Source organism: Coptis chinensis, chromosome 7 (assembly GCF_015680905.1).
Source record: "Coptis chinensis isolate HL-2020 chromosome 7, ASM1568090v1, whole genome shotgun sequence".
Taxonomy (NCBI): Eukaryota; Viridiplantae; Streptophyta; class Magnoliopsida; order Ranunculales; family Ranunculaceae; genus Coptis; species Coptis chinensis.
In genome coordinates this window covers 70,676,858-70,694,006 of record NC_141462.1, presented here as the reverse complement: position 1 = coordinate 70,694,006, position 17,149 = coordinate 70,676,858, and the positions used below count along the sequence as shown (strand labels likewise).

Genomic DNA, 17,149 nt, shown 5'->3' with positions numbered 1-17,149 from the left:
AGCCCACCCACGATTTGGCCCAAGCCCAAATCGAACTTTACTGTTCATCTCCTTCCTCACAACACCTTCACCAGCGCCTCCACCTCCAGCCACCACCAATCAGCCACTCGCCACCACTAGTTAACCCAGCAGTTTGGCTCCTTTTGCAAACCCTTACCTATCTATACTAACAAATCGCGATTCCCTTATACAGGGTAAATCGAGATCATCGATGCCATTAATGGCTCCTCTGGAGCTTCAACAGCCCCAACCACAACAAAATCAACTCTCCAACTAACCAAAATTAACCTACAACAAAACCCCTACTACTTTAATTCATACCATAAACCCAATTTATTGATTCCCCAACTTCCTCCCTCAAACTGGATCTATATTTTTTACCACCATTAACGCCCTATTCCCAAGCTTCCACTTCACTCTCCAGCGCACAATCAAACACCAACAATCAAATACTAACTAACAGTATAACATCACAACCAAAATTTCTAACAAAACTATCAGTCAAACACCACAAAGAATAAGACGTCTTGGGTTCTGAGGTTGACGCTAGTAACAACCAGCGTCAAGGCTTCGACAGTTTAAATTCTCCAATTCATCAGAGTTTTACATACTGTAGTAATGCTAAATTTTGTATATAATAGCCGGCACCATTTCAGAGTTTACAAAATCTCAAATATGTAAAACAGTATTACTGGTATGTTTAGCAAAAACAATAATTAAACAAAATAAACATCGTCAGACTACTCACAGTTTATAAACCGAACAGCGAGAAAAATCCTGAAAGACCGAAGTCGACTTTTGCGCGAAAGGACGATCTTCCTCGTTCAAAACTTTTTCTTCTTTCAGTAAAACTCCATTTTTTTTTCTAAAACTCTCGCTGTCTTTCCCTCAAAAACTCTACGTGAGAATACTCTTTTTTTTTCAAGTTTTTTTAAAACCTCTCCGAAAAACAAGGGTTGAAACTTATCTACTTACTTACGGGACTTTTATCCCTAAGCTGATAGTTATCATCTATCCATTTTATCTATTTCATTATTATTATTATTATTATTAATACTACTATTATTATAGGAAAAGCAATTAAAATACGGGGTGTTATATAGATGCTAATGAAGATTAAAGATGACACATTTTATTGTCACACTATGGAAAGGGTTGTTCTCTTCTGATTGTTAGATGGGTTTGTTCTCATTAGTGTCATTGTACTGCTAAAATCATTATTTTCTGTTTAGTTAATCAAATTGTATAACAAATCGCTTTTTCCCTAAATCTTCAACCCTGGGCTTTTATTTTTTCAGATTCTTATTCTTTGTGGTTTTTGTTTTTTCTAAGAATGGATCTTAAAGGTTTCTGAAAGATTGAACCTATGCGATTCTGAACTTGCTACATGTTTCAATTTCTTAAATGCAGCATGGGTTTAACTACAATGGGTCCTTAACTCCTTATCATTACAAGGCATTCATCATGAGTTTGAACACAGAATTTTAGTCTCTATAGGACCACTATCTCCCTTTATTTTTGTTACTGATTGCGTCTATTCATGTTAAGGTTTTGTTATTAGTGAATCGACAAAGCTTCAGCAGTTACTGATTTCTCGATTGGTAGGAGTAACCTTAGTAAATGTAGTTATGAAGGAAGCGTGTAATTTATTATGTAAACTAACCGTGTATTTATTTCTATTAAATCGTGTATTTATTTCATGTGAACTGTGTACACAATTGATATTTGGCTATCATACTCTAATCTTGGTCTAGAAGGAAACTCTAGCTTAATCTTATGATTAAGGGTGCCCAGGAAAATATTTCACCTTAGTTTATTTGTTTATGTCAAGATATTGTAATTTGTGTTGTCTGCAAGATTCTCTCATATTACCATGAATGTGTATAAGTAGATGTGGCTGTACATCCAATTGTAATTCTTCATTAGACATGGTAGTGGATCGGAGTGGGTTCTACGTTGATTAGGAGTTATAACTATAGATTATTTAGGGTCTGTTTAATTGTACAAAGGTACCCGGCCTGCTTGGTCTACTAAATGAATGTTTTAGTATAAAATCTTCGAGAATTAGAAATGTTCACCAACGTCAAGAATTTTTGAGGATCCCAATAGAAGTTTATACACGTACTATCCAATGTAAAAGTTTTTATCAAAATGTTACATGATTATAGCAGTTCATTGAGCTGCTGGAGTGTATCATTTAAAAACGTTGTTCAAGCATTTACTCTGACGTATATGTGTTTTGGGAGTTGGGACAGTCTTATTTACTAAGTAGTTTAAAAAGCTTCTATGTTTCTCCTTGAGATGGAAAGTTACGCAATATTTTTAAGTTTTACCACTGCGAAATATTTCATAATCATTAAAGAAGTGTAGTATTTCTAGGCAATCATGCATAGATTGAACCTAGTAGATGGTTTATATGTGTTTCGCCGATTGGAAACGGTGGATGCATAAATCAATTAAGTCCTATGCCATTTATAATGTTGTATATGACTCAAGTATGTTCAATCGATTATCCTACTCATATCAAGACTCAAGCAATGGCTTGATGTTTTGCTCGCAATGTACGTGATGGGTTCCAGTGACACCCAAGCAATGGCCTGATGCTTTGCTTGCAATGTTGATGGCTTCTCAGTGAGACCTCAAGCAATGGCTTGAGCTTTTCTATTATAGGTTAAATTTCAATATTTACTCATTGATGTTTTGGATATAAAATTTCTATCTATCTCAATATTCGCTTATTGACTCATAGTTAGATATGATATAGGTTATGTGCAACTCAACAACAAGATGATCATTGTCCGCAATGAATATAATTTGGTTATCGCTTAAACATATGGTATGTTTTGAGTGTTCTATTATTTAATTGTTGCGTTATATTTTGATAGTTTATATAAGTGAGGATGATAAAAAATGTTATTTAGGACAATAATAACCCAAAAATAGAATCAAAACCTTTCAAAAAAAAAATTAGAATAACATAAACCCTTCAAACAAAGTATATATATATTATAAGCAATGAATCATTAGTTATCAATATACATATATTATTTATTCAAGTGGACTTTAGGCTTTTGAACTATTAGCTATCTATGTAACAAGTCCGGCTATAGGTCGGGCCAAATGGCTAGTATATATCTAAAGATTTGGATTTTTTTTTTTTTTTTTCGTAATTAGTATTAGAATTTAGAAAAAGTTTGAGACTCTGTGAAGCCTTGAAAAATAGAGTCAATAGAATAACTATAATATATATCTATTTATTATATCGTGCTAGGGGTATATTTGACTTTTCGTCTAGCCGAGCCGTTCAAATACGTACTACTAACCATTACTCACTAGTGTATAAATAAGAGTACGTAAAAGAATCTAGTTTTATTGATAAATAGTAAAAAAAAAGTAATAATTGAGAAATGAAACCAAACAAGCATGGCTGTGACAGACGAAGAAGAAAATGTAACGGAGCCGCTACTACTCCTACGAAGATCAGCAGCAAACAGAACATCACAAGTCGCAATTGTCGGGGCAAAAATATGTCCAATCGAGAGTTTAGATTACGAAATAGCAGAGAATGATTTGATCAAACAACAAGATTGGAGAAGTGAATCCCAGATTTATATATTTCAATACATAGCTTTGAAATGGACATTGTGTCTTTTACTTGGCCTTTTTGTTGGCTTAGTTGGTTTCTTTAATAATCTTGCTGTTGAGAATATTGCTGGTATGAAATTTGTTGTCACTTCTAATATGATGCTTGCCAGAAGGTATAATATTTCTTCATTACTACCAACTGATACTGTAACTTTTTCTCCTCGATTACTAATAATTTTACAATTGTATTGTATATGTTTTTGTAGGTTTGGAACTGCTTTTGGGGTATTTACTACTTCAAATTTGCTTCTCACTTTATTTTCCTCAATTATTACGGCATTCGTATCGCCTACGGCTGCCGGCTCTGGTATACCTGAAGTTAAGGCTTACTTGAATGGTGTGGATGTCCCTGGGATATTTTCTTTCAGGACTCTTGTCATTAAGATTATTGGTAACATTGCTGCTGTGTCATCGTCTCTAGTTGTGGGCAAAGCTGGACCTATGGTGCATACGGGCGCATGCATTGCGGCATTACTAGCTCAGGGTGGTTCTAGAAAATATGGGTTGACTTGGAGATGGTTACGCTTTTTCAAGAATGACAGAGATAGGCGTGATCTAGTAACATGTGGGTCTGCTTCTGGGATTACTGCTGCATTTCGTTCACCAGTTGGGGGTGTTCTTTTTGCTCTGGAAGAAATGGCATCGTGGTGGAGAAGTGCCCTTCTTTGGAGAACATTCTTCACAACTGCCGTGGTGGCTATTGTACTCCGTGCTTTAATTGATGTTTGTAATAGTGGTAAATGTGGGTTGTTTGGGAAGGGTGGCCTGATAATGTTTAATGTGACTTCGGAATATACTACATATCACCTTTCTGATGTACCTGTGGTGCTCGTTCTTGGAGTTATTGGGGGAGTATTGGGTAGTTTTTACAATTTTATATTGGAGAAGGTTCTCCGCATCTACAATCTTATTAACGAGAAAGGTCGTGCTCACAAAATAATTCTTGCTTGTTCAATCTCCATTTTTACATCCTGTCTTCTATTTGGGCTCCCATGGTTCGCACCTTGCCGGCCTTGTCCAGCTGATGCATCTGAAGCTTGTCCAACTATTGGAAGGTCTGGTAACTACAAGAAGTATCAATGTCCTCCTGGACACTACAATGATCTTGCCAGCCTTTTTTTCAATACTAATGATGACGCTATTAAGAACCTTTTCAGTTTCAACACTGATGGCGAGTTCCACCATTTATCAGTCTTAATATTCTTCGTTACTAGCTATTTTCTTGGTATATTGAGCTATGGGATCGTAGCTCCTGTGGGCCTATTTGTCCCTGTTATCGTGGCAGGAGCAAGTTATGGACGTTATGTTGGACTTCTGCTGGGATCCTATACGAATCTCAACCATGGTCTCTTTGCTGTGCTGGGGTCTGCTTCTCTTCTTGGCGGATCTATGCGAATGACAGTGTCCTTATGTGTAATTCTCTTGGAACTTACTAACAATTTACTCTTGCTTCCCCTAATGATGCTTGTTCTACTCGTATCCAAGACTGTTGCTGACACTTTCAATGGCAATATATATGACATTATTATGAAAATGAAGGGGTTTCCCTACCTTAAATCTCATGTAGAGCCATACATGAGGCAGTTGGCAGTTTGTGATGTTGTCAAAGGCCCGCTCGAGTTTTTTAATGGCATCGAGAAGGTCCGAAATATAGTACATATCCTTCAAACTACAGGGCACAATGGGTTCCCTGTGATAGATGAACACCCTGTTTTGGATGCTCCAGTATTGTATGGCCTAGTCCTTCGGGATCACCTCACTGTATTGCTAAGACAGAAAGCTTTCTTACCTACTCCTGTGATTACTGGCGTTTATGCTTCGAAACAGTTCACTGCCAATGACTTCTCGAAGCGGAGTTCAGGCAAAGGTGATAGGATAGAAGACATAGAAGTCTCGGAGGAAGAGATGGAAATGTTTATAGACTTACATCCATTTACAAACACTTCTCCATATACCGTTGTGGAAACGATGTCTTTGGCAAAGGCTCTCACGCTCTTCCGGGAAAGTGGTTTAAGGCACCTCTTGGTGATTCCCAAGATCTCTTGCAGGTCACCGGTAGTGGGTATATTGACGAGGCATGACTTCATGCCTGAGCATATACTAGGGCTGCATCCACTTCTTGAGAAGAGCAGGTGGAAGAGACTGAGGTTCCGGCTCCCAGGTTTTCTTAGATTTTCAAAGCATCCCTTATGACAACTGGGTGTTCTAGTTTGAGATATACAACAAGGAAAGACAAAGCTAATAGAGCTGGTGAAGCAGAAGTACTTGCAGCTGAACTTGGGATCATCAAAGGAATGCAGACAGGTTGGACAAATATTACCATTGAAGATGATGCAGCTGAAGTCACAAAAGCGTTATTCGAGGAGGAACCACAAGAAGCAGATTGGATCTATTTGTGTAGCCTTAAGGAGAAAATTTCGTATTTTAACGGTCATTTATATAGAAATACTCCAAGGAGATGTAATATAATAGCTTAAAACTTAGCCAAGTGGGCATGAATTTATTGTGCTGTGGTCATGATAATCCTACCTCTTTTGTTTCTTCTTTTGCTCAAGACTATATTTAATTGGTCATTATCAAAAAGAAACTTATATGTTAAGTGTTAATTGAGTTTCGTGATTAGGTAGAAGACAGTTATTCATTCAGTATTTTTTTATTTTGTTTTTGTTTTATATATAAAGAATCTACATGGCAGAGAATATCAAGGTCACAAAAAGAAGTTAAGTATTTTATCTCTCGTTCTTTTTGTTTGCAAAAACTCCATTTCGAGCTAACATCTAATTCCATCTTTTTTTGTGTTGTGTCATGAAGGTGCATTCGGTAGCTTGGAATTGCACGCGCACGAAAGTATGAAACCACTTCCGGTTCTGTTGATCAAAGTGCTCAAATTTCGCACTTTGTGCCCCATGGACATGTAAGCCAGTTAATTTGAGCTTTAATTTGTACAGTTTTGTATCGGAAGTGTCCTTGGAAGCTTTAAAAATTGATTTGACTAGAAATTTGTAAAATTTGATACTCGTCCTTCAAATTTAATCGAAATGTTGTAATGAGTTGTTTCAGAATTTTATGAGAATGCAAATAGATCGAGAATGGGGCGGAATAGAATGTGTTAAAAGCTTATGTCATGGAACTTAAGAATTTTTTATGGGCTAGGGAGGGTGGAGTAGAGATGGTGGTGCTGATCTAAGAAACAAAGACAACGCTTATGAACAACAGACTAGTGATACAATTAGTTTGTGGACGGATTTTCGACTTCGAATTCGTTCCACCAGTTGAGTGTCCGATTGCCATATGAGACCCTATTAGGAGAAAGAGGCCCTACTGGGAGCTTCCATTGGCCCATTGGTAAAGCCTTTGATGGTTTGAGCCTCATAGTCCTGGATCAATTTCCAGCTTCACCTGGGAAGGGGAGCGTTAAGGGTTTAGGTGTTGAGATTAGTTAGTTAGATCAATCATAAGAAAAAATTGTGGGGTGAAGAATTTGAATGGATGCTTTCGTATGAATATGGCTCGTAAATCATTTACCTGAACTAGCAATATTGGAAGGAGTGAGGTGATTCAAGTAGATGGAGTAATCTAGGGTACTTAATGTCTTCCCGGATGAGAAAGAATAATGAGGAAATGTACAAATGACTATGAGCATATTGACTTTTATATATAGATACACAATCAGTTAAGCAGTCTGAGTGGGTCTTACTCTGTTTACGAGCATGAAATTGGGGAGTGTCGGATCATTGCCTTATCTTTCTTGACATTGATCGGTAAAACATGTACCGATTAACCTTACTTGATGCGATTCCCAAATCAGCGCTGAGCCACTGTCCTTCATTTCTTGGCAATGCGGGTATGCAACTGAAGTGTAGACACACCCAATTCGAACTTATGAACTTCAAGAAAAAAACATTATAAGTCATCTTGTGACTTGTTGGCATGCTCATTTCTTCATCCATTCTCCTCATAGCTTACCCTCCCCGTGATGGTCTGATTACTCATACTCTTTTTTCTCCAAACAAAAAGAAAAGAAATAAAAAGAAAAAGAAAAACTTGTCCTCTTTGGTTATTTTGTTCGAATAATTTGTCACTATCTTCAAATGCTTCAAATGCTTGATATGATTCTTTGTTCCAATTACCTCTCTTTTACTTTTGATCCTTACTAAACTTCAATGTAGTTTTTTGAAAATTTACAGTAATCCCACCTCAGCACAATGAAAATGGACCTAGGTCCTTCGATATTTGCCTTCCCAGATAGCACCCATTTTTCTTCCTCTACCTGGTAGTCTATAATACAGCTCATATACTCCTTTTTTCTGGGCTAATTTTATTTGTGTCTGTGTCCTTTCATAGTAACCTAACCCATTTTATCTCTTATACTAATTTGAGGGGTTCTCGTTCAGATTAAGGTTAAAGACATTTGTGCTGAAGGTACATACTGATAGTGTGGAATATGGACAAGCTGCTTGGGACCAAATGCGTCTGGTGACAAGAGCCTCTGAGATGCTCGCAGTAAGACATATTATGCAGTTCATTGTTCTTTCTCCGTAAAAGTTCTGATATATCTCATGTGTACTTTTATTGGTATTGCACTTCATTGGTGAACATGTGTTTATTTTCTGTAGAAAGTCAATAGGTTTCCCATTTTTGTTTTTAGAAGTAATATGTTTGCGTACTATTGCACTAATATTTGTGCAAATACTGACCTTTAGCCTTACGCATGCAAATACTAACCTTATCATTCATCCATTAACCTCTAAAGCAAAGTGTTTAATGAATCACATACCTAAAGTTATTATTTGGAAACAATAGAAGGAAGGAATAAAACGATTATGGAGCTCCAAGGGATAGTTCTTCACATAAAGTGATGCATCCTAGAGTTAATCATTCCCAAATTAGTTACTATTAATATTAGTATTTTTAGGGATTTTTAGGTTTTGAGTCTAATTAGAGTTTTAAAGTGTTTTAGATTATTTGTATTTTTTGGGGTTATTTTAATTACGAATTTAATGTTTCTTTTTTTATTTTAATTGTTTTTAAAATAGGTTTCTATTATCACAGTTGTAGAAAGTTATAAATTGAGTTGTAGGCCTTTGGCCATAGTTAGAGTTGAAGAATAATTAAGTTTAAGTGTTAGAGAAGGTTTTCTTAGTTGAATTCTTCTTGCGTGAGACTTCATGTTCTTCACGAGGAACAAGGTTGTTCAAACCCAAAAATCAACATAGATTTTGGTCATATGTGACCATCAATTTGGTATCAAGAGCTAGGATTCAAGACTTCTACATCTTGAAAATCCTGGACTCCTGGTTGTTAAAAAACTTTTCGTCGCTTCGCAATTCTGCTGCCACTTCATTGTCGACGCTTCAAGCAACTTTGGCAACTCCATCTTTGAGTTACTGTCTCCACCAGCAATCACTTTTTCCTCTGGTAAAAAATTTTATTTTATTTTTCTCCCTCTCTGAGTTGTGTTTGAGTTTGAGTTTGAGTTTGAGTTTGTGTTTTTTTTTTAGTTTTTTTAGACTTCGTGTTCATTGTTTCAATCCTTTTCCCTTCATGTGAACATAGCAAATTCTAATTCTCTTTTGTCCCGAGATCCAGTCCAATAGCCCATCAGTAAGCCCAGTACAAAAAAAGTCTTAATAACATCCCAGTCAATTACTTTTAGCCCTTGTAATTATTTGTCTGTTAGTCTCAGTTTGTTTGTCCGACCCATCCAGTCCATATAAAAAAAAAATGGTTTTAAATGGCTAGTAGTCGCACAACAAACATGAAGGGTTCGAGCTTAGTTTGGGTGGTTTAACTACTGAAGCTTTTGAATTGCAATCAAGTGTGAGTAATATGAATGTTGAAGTTTCCGGTTTGAGTGAAAAGTTCAATAATTGGAATCGGAGCTTCTGAATTGCAATCAAGTGTGAGTAATTTGAATGTCGAAATTTCTGGTTTGAGTGAAAAGTTTAATAATTGGAATTGGATATTGCTAAAATTCGAAAGTTATTGGAAAAGAGAGATGAACCTCACCGGCTGAATTCATCACCAGCACAACGTGTACTAGTTAGAGATGATGTGACACCAACACATTGGAAACAAAATTTCAAAGTGGAGGTTATTCCTGGATTTCATGGCACAACAAATCCCAATGATTATTTGGATTGCTAGGGCATTTTCTAATGTAAATTGAAGTGGCGGAAGCAACACTTAATCAAAATCTACACTTTGTAAAACCCTAAAAATCTCACCTTTATTGATAATCACTCAATAATTCATAACACACATAAACACAACTAAAACAACTCCCTGAAACCCTAACCATAAACCCTTATTTATACTAACCCTAACAACAAAGCAAACCAATAGAAAACAGACACGTGGCAAATAATAACTAATGGACTCCTAATTGCACACACAAAACACGACCATGGGCTTGGACTCGAACTAGGGTCGCACGCCCTTGACACTGACAGCAACAACTTCAACGTCTACATCATTCTCTCTAGGTTGAAGAAGCTTGCCCACAAGCTTGTTTGACATGAAAACCCACCAATATGCAAAAGCTCTCCAAACTTCAAACCTGTATACGTCACCCTCCCGTGGTTCTGAGGAATTCTACCTCGAATCTTGCCCAAATATCGGCTCAAACGAATAACATGGCACCACAATGCTGCTAGTACACCTTTCTTGAAACACAATGGATACTAGAAGTCACGAAGTATGCGTTGAAGTGTTTTGTGGCTGCGAGCAAAAACCTTCTCAAAATTGGTTAGAAAAGGATCAATATAACTACCACTTTGTGCTTGCTGAATTGGAGGAACAAGACCTTCATAGATCTGGTCAGCAGGACGTCTTTGTTGCAAAGGAAGGTGATGAACTTGCTGATTTCGTTTGTTATCACGCTCAAGACATGACACAATGGCTTCATAAATTCCTTCCTTCTCTTTGTTGTCATCGACAACAACCGGTGTTTTACGTTGAGTTATAGGAGCTCCACCAACGATGGGGTTTGGGCTGCAAAAGCTCCACCATAGCCTCCCTAAGTCGACTAGTCGCTTCTTCTAATCGATCAAACCTGTTTTGCATCAAGGCGTCTCTCCACTCTTCTAATCGAGCAACCCGAACTCTAGGGGTTAATATGAATCCATGATTTCTCCATGAATTATTCATCTCTGACGTTGTAGACATATCTTGATCTACAATAATAAAATTGGATTCACGGTGAATAGTGTTTTTGCACAAATCTCCCAAAAATCAACACGCTCCGATACCAAATAATGTAGATTGTAGTGGCGGAAGCAACACTTAATCAAAATCTACACTTTGTAAAACCCTAAAAGTCTCACCTTTATAATCACTCAATAATTCATAACACACATAAACACAACTAAAACAACTCCCTGAAACCTTAACCATAAACTCTTATTTATATTAACCTTGACAACAAAGCAAACCAATAGAAAACAGGCACGTGGTAAATAATAACTAATGGATTCCTAATTTCACACACAAAACATGACCATGGGATTGGACTTGAAGTAGGGGCGCACGCCCTTGACACTGACAGTAACAACTTCAACGTCTACATCATTTTCGATGATGTGTTTAGTGCAAAAGATATACCAGATAATAAGGAGATTCCCAATATGGCAACAAGATTTAGAGACAGAGCTCGAGCGTGGTGGCAATTGGCAAACACATAAACAATTAATTATTGAAGGGTTTGTTTTCCAATATCGAGACTGGGTTGAAACGTGATATACATAAAGTTGACCTTTAATATAATTTCAAGAGCGTGCAACACCAAACTCTTTTGAGTTCCCACTAAGGTAATAAGTATGTTGATGATTATTATGATGAGTTTAATTCTGCATATGCTCGTAGTGGTTTTCATAAGGATGAATGTGTTTGGGTTTCTCGTTTTATTAATGGTTTGAAATCTCACATGATGAAGGGTAGTATGGTGTTTAATCCACAAACATTAGTTGATGCTCAATACAAAGCTAAATATTTGGAGTAATGGGTTATCTGAGGTTATTATTGATTCTGCAGAAGGAAAACAAAATATTACATTTGAGGTTACATGTCACAGTTGTGGTGTGTATGGTCATCGTGGTTTTGAATGCAAGAAGCCTTATAAAGAAGCATTGGTAGGTGAGAGTGAAATTGACGTAGTAAATGAAGCTGTAACACAAGAAGTTAAGACAGAGGGCACTCTAACTTTTCCTGATTATGGTGCTCCTATGTTTTTAGTAGAAAAATCCAATACGACTCCTGCATTGGTTGATTCTCAGAGAACTAACATCTTCTGATCCAATTGTCACACTGGTGATCAGAAAGGTTTTTTATTTTTTTTGATAAGTGATCTTTATTAAGAGGGTTGTGTATAGCACAAAAGTTACAAAAGAAAACAAAAGCGTAAAACAGTGAGTGAGGACCTCATTTGTTTACAAATAAAATAAAACAGAACAAACTAACTACCCTCCAAAGAACCCCAACATCACTCTCCTGTTAAGACATGTGACCAGTCTAAAACAAGGTCTTTGAACCTATAGTTCCTTCTTTGATATGTGGTGGACATCCAATACCACAGTAGCCCTTTAACCTCTAGCACAGTACTCCGAACTGCTACCACTTTACCCCTGAATATATGATTGTTTCTTGTTTTCCACATCACCCAAATAGTAGCATATGGTAATAAACGCCATATCTTGTCACCAAAGCATCCGTATCTTTTCCTAGGCCATAGTGATAGAAAATCTTGTAAAGACTCGGCTTGGGCTTGGGCAAGAAGTGGGAAAGCTATTACCCTTGGTTGTGTCAACTCTGCCCACACCTCTAAAGCAAAAGAGCAGTGTAGGAAAAGATGACCAATATCCTCATCAAAAGTGTCACACATTGTACATACATAGTTCCCTTGTCTAAGTATATCAGCAGTGAGAATGCAACTCGAAACGGCCTCCCAAAAGAAAATTTTCACCTTCAAAGAGATGGGAACCTGCCACACCAAATTAGTGGGAAAAGAGGGGAGTTGCCGGGTTGGTATTCTTGGTCTCTACCTTCAGCAGTTAGTGTACCATAGAAAGTGCTTACCGATAGGGCAGGGATCGGGTCGGATATATCCGAATCCGAATAGTTTCATAATATCCGAACCCGAACCCGATTATATCCGAAATTTAATATCTGAACCCGACCCGTGCCCGACCGAACCCGATCGGATAACACTAAAAATTAAAAAAAAACCCAAAAAATATATCCGACCCCGACCCGAATAAGTAAACGGATATAAAAATCGACCCGAACCCGAACTATTCGAGTTCGGGTCGGGTCGGATTTGGGTTAAACCCGACCTGATTCCCTGCTCTACTTACCGAGAAGATAACCATCCTTCGTTGAGCACCACAAACACCTATCTTTCTGGTCAATTATCACCACCGTATCCAAAAGCATGGCCAAGTCGGCATATTGCTGCACCTCCCAATCATTGCTACATCTCCTTAGAAACAAGTTCCATGCCATTTGATTGTTTACAAATTGTGCATGCTCACGGATCAAGCTCCTTTTGTTATTAGATGCTTGGTAAATATGAGGAAAAAGTTCAGCCAAGGACTTATCACTGACCCAATTATCCAACTAGAAGAGGCATTTGTTACCACTACCCACTTTGAAATGAATTCCCTTTTTGAAAGTGGGTAAGACACTAAAGATACCTCTCCACAGCTGTGTTGCATGGGTACGGGACGGAGTGTCTGGTTTGGACACGGGTACGACGATTTGGACATGGCGAGATCTGAGAATTAGGGTCTGTTTTGCTTGTGTCACACAGGTACGCGATACAGAGGAAAGTAGGGCGTACCCATGCAACAGAGCTCCACAGGCTACATCCATAGGATTGGTTTACACAATTAGGCCGCCAGCAATGTTAAGCATATCCATACTTCGCGATAATCACTTCACGCCACAGGGAACCCTCTTCTGTTAAGTACCTCCATAACCAACGGCCTTTAAGAGCTTGATTCATTGTTACCAAACTTCGGATCCCCAGACCACCTTCCTCCTTAGACACACAAACCTTTTTCCAGCGGACAAGATGGTACTTCCTGTGATTTTCTATAGAGCCCCATATGAAATCTCGAATCCGTCGCTCAATCATTTCAGCCACGCTTTTTGGAATTGTGAATAAGGACATAAAGTATATAGGCAGACTAGAAAGAACAATACTGGCTGGGATCAGCCTTGCACCTTTAGATAGCATTCTACTACGCCATCCTCCTAGACTTCTTTGTACATTCTCAATATCAGGTTCCCACACCCTCCTATTCTTGTAATTAGCTTATTAACCCCTAGTGGTTGCCCCAAGTACCGATAGGGTAAAATCCCAATAGAGCATCCCATTACTTGTGCCAACGAATTCATGTTATCCACCTTACCCACTTCGAATATTGAAGTCTTTGACATGTTGGTTTTCAGCCCAGAAACTGCTTAAAAAATGAGGAGAGCTTTGACTACAAGCAACTGCGGCACTGAAGCTTCAATCAAGAACAAAGTATCATCAGCGAACTGAAGCACTGCTATCTCTGGACCATTATTTGAACCCTTTTATGTAGCCCAAATCCATTGCTTTCGTCACCATCTTGGTGAGAGCTTCCATTACCATATTGAACAAGAATGGCGAGATTGGGTCACCTTGGTGATCAGCAAAGTTGTTTAGTGATTGATCTAGGTAGCTATGAAAATGTGGTTTCATCCGATGTAGTCAAAATGCTTGGGTTGCAGACTGTCACACATGACCAGCCCTATGACTTTACTTGGATGCATGGTTCTACAAAGACTACAGTTTCCTTTACAGTTAGAGGATATTCTGGCAAGGTTTGGTGTGATGTCGTTGATATGAATGTGGGTGATCTTCTCTTGAGTCGTCCTTAGTAGTTTGATCGACATGTAATGTTTGATGGGCGTCGTAATTCATACACATTCTTTTGGCACAAAAAAAAAAAAAAAAAAAATAAAGCTAGTCATGCTTGAATTATAGGCCTCATTTTGAAAGTTGGAGACTTTAAGAAGTCACAAGTTCGAGGTCAGACTTTTTCGAAACGGGGGAGAGTTGATGCATCCTAGAGTTAATAATTCCCAAATTAGTTTAGGGATTTTCAGGACTTGAGTCTAATTAGTGTTTTAGGTTGTTTCTATATTTTTGGGTTCTTTTAATTATGAATTTAATGTTTCTATTTTGATTTGAATTGTTTTTAGAATAGGTTTCTATTATCAAAGTTGTAGAATGTTATAATTTGAGTTGTAGGCCTTTGGCCATAGTTAGAGTGGAAGAAATAAAGTTTGAGTGTTAGAGAAAGATTTTCTGAGTTGAATACTTGTGTGAGAGTTTGTGTTCTTCGCGAGGAACAAGGTTGTCGAACCCTAAAATCGACATATAGGTTCCAAAACTACATATCTTGGTGACCATCATAAAGATTCCAAAACTTCATCCTCTAGGCAAATGAAATTTCAGAATTTTGTGTGTTGTTAGGATACGATTGCGATATAGTATTCTTGTAAATGTGAATTTGTTGGATCGCCCAGCGTGGAGTTGGTTTCTCTATACTCTCGTTGTTACGGTTGCTTGTACTTTGATCATGTCATTGTAATTTTATTTTTACTGGAAAAAAAAAATATAGTAGTCGTAGTGTTACCGTAGTGTTAACACTACTCTACCAATTTTTGTGATCATAAGGATTGGAGAATTTCCTCTTTGCATAAAATAAAAATTTGAAAATAAAAGAAGATAATCCTGTTGCTTTGAAGTTTCATACTGTTACGATGTGTATTGGACAAAACATTTAAGTGGCCTTTGAGAAGCCCAAAAACATGAACATTCCCTACACACATTTAATTTTATATTTATCTATATAAGGAAGTGCCAAAATAGCACAGTATGACTGTACTGTGTAGTTATCATCCATGGGGTACAAAGACTTCGAATTCAAAAGTACTAGTCCATGATTTTAGTCTATCACATTCCTTTGTTAACTGAAACGTTGGTATCAGATAACTGAACGTGTCAATGGTCATAATTAGGAATTAGGACCCTACCCTTTAGAGATGCTTTTGGATATGTAGAATCCTTGGGATGGCATTGGACAGGAGAATTTTATGAAAAAATGACGCTAACAATAAATCCTTGGCTGAATCAGTTGTTAGTGGGTCTCCAATCTTTTCACTATGTTGGGTGCATTCCTGGTATTTTCGTATTTGACTTGTGCATTCCTAAATAAAAAAGTTTTAGATTGTTAACATTTTTGATGCTGTTGTTATAGGAAAATGTACAATCTGGCGGGACTGATCATCAATTCCATGTCTTGCTGCAATGAACAGTGTGGAGTGGAATCCTAAACACAACTTACTGGCTTATTCTGGAGATGACAAGAATAAGTATCAAGCTGATGATGGTTGGTATATTTATATAAACCAATAGATTGAAGTGTGTTAACAGCTAGAAGTCCATTATTGTCAAGTCTGAAACAAGCGTATTGGAAAAACTGTAAAGTTTACAAGGGTCAAGTTCACGAAGTTGGTAAGTATGTGATATTGCAGAATGGCTTCAGAGCTTTGCCTTCTCCCACAAATTAGTGAAATTGCTGAGAAAAGATAACAGGCTTTTTTGCACTATTTTTGAGTCAAATAGCCTCCGAAGCTAACATCTTTGGAACTTTTAACTGCTTCATGTAGGTGTATTTCGAGTTTTTTGCTTTGAGATCCCCTGACATGTTACTGATTATCAAACAAAGCTATGTATTACAAGGACATGGCCCTATTGCAGTCCGGAGAAGTGGATTTTGGGAAATTTGCCGCTCGTGTTTTGAATGGGAATACTCGAGATTAGGGGAACATCACTCGTATGTTGTGTAATACAACTGAATTGTGAATTGTTTATGTGAATAATAGGGTATGATTGAGCAGCTGGATTGGAAGAGCATTCTAAATTGTAATATTGCGTTGCTTTAGTTACTTGAGGTATTTAGTTTTCCAAACTATGCAGTTTACAATTCATTGAGGACTTGTTATATTGGTGATAGAGTTATGCTGATATGCATTGAGTGGGCAACAGATGGATATAGAAGTTGCACGCCTCTAGTGGTTGTCAACAAACGGCACAGCAGAGGACCCCGAATGGGTAGTTTGCCAACTTTATTTGATTTCTCAGATACTCAACAAAAATATATAGCCCTCTCTTTAGAGAGGTTGGGATAACTGCGTTATGTATTCAAACTTCAGAGTTTACTGTAAATTTTTCTGTTTTGTATTTTGCTCTCGGTTACGTATATGTACCGTTGAATTTTTAGTTCCAAGTAGAGCATTGTATTATCCAATTGTCAGACACGTACACTTTTCATCTCTTTTCTGCAAAGTAAACCCAAGCGAAAGTTGCTTGATCATGAAAACTAAAGTGGGTAAAACAAAAGGTGTTTGTTACTGCCGACCCCATATTGTGTTGGGCTGACCCAAAAAAAAAACAATTATTACAAATATT

The 17,149-nt window shown here is 37.4% G+C and overlaps 1 protein-coding gene and 1 long non-coding RNA gene across 2 annotated transcripts; both read left to right on the top strand.

Annotated features, from left to right (window-relative positions):
* Positions 1 to 3,351: 3,351 nt before the first annotated feature.
* Positions 3,352 to 6,251, top strand: LOC147488655 (Voltage-gated chloride channel family protein). The gene is made up of 2 exons (XM_086570577.1): positions 3,352 to 3,758; positions 3,852 to 6,251. The coding sequence occupies exons 1-2, from the start codon at positions 3,424 to 3,426 to the stop codon at positions 5,836 to 5,838; spliced, it is 2,322 nt and encodes a 773-aa protein (XP_086426703.1). The 5' UTR covers positions 3,352 to 3,423; the 3' UTR covers positions 5,839 to 6,251.
* A 317-nt stretch (positions 6,252 to 6,568) lies between these two features.
* Positions 6,569 to 17,013, top strand: LOC147488654 (uncharacterized). The gene is made up of 2 exons (XR_015201009.1): positions 6,569 to 8,148; positions 15,936 to 17,013. It is a non-coding gene; the product is annotated as an uncharacterized LOC147488654 (long non-coding RNA).
* Positions 17,014 to 17,149: the final 136 nt, after the last annotated feature.

Bases quoted from the DNA above. Each gene is read 5' to 3' on its own strand.
- LOC147488655 (XM_086570577.1), top strand. From the start codon at position 3,424: ATGGCTGTGACAGACGAAGAAGAAAATGTAACGGAGCCGCTACTACTC. The intron at 3,759-3,851 runs GTATAATATTTC...ATGTTTTTGTAG, and splicing joins AATATGATGCTTGCCAGAAG to GTTTGGAACTGCTTTTGGGG.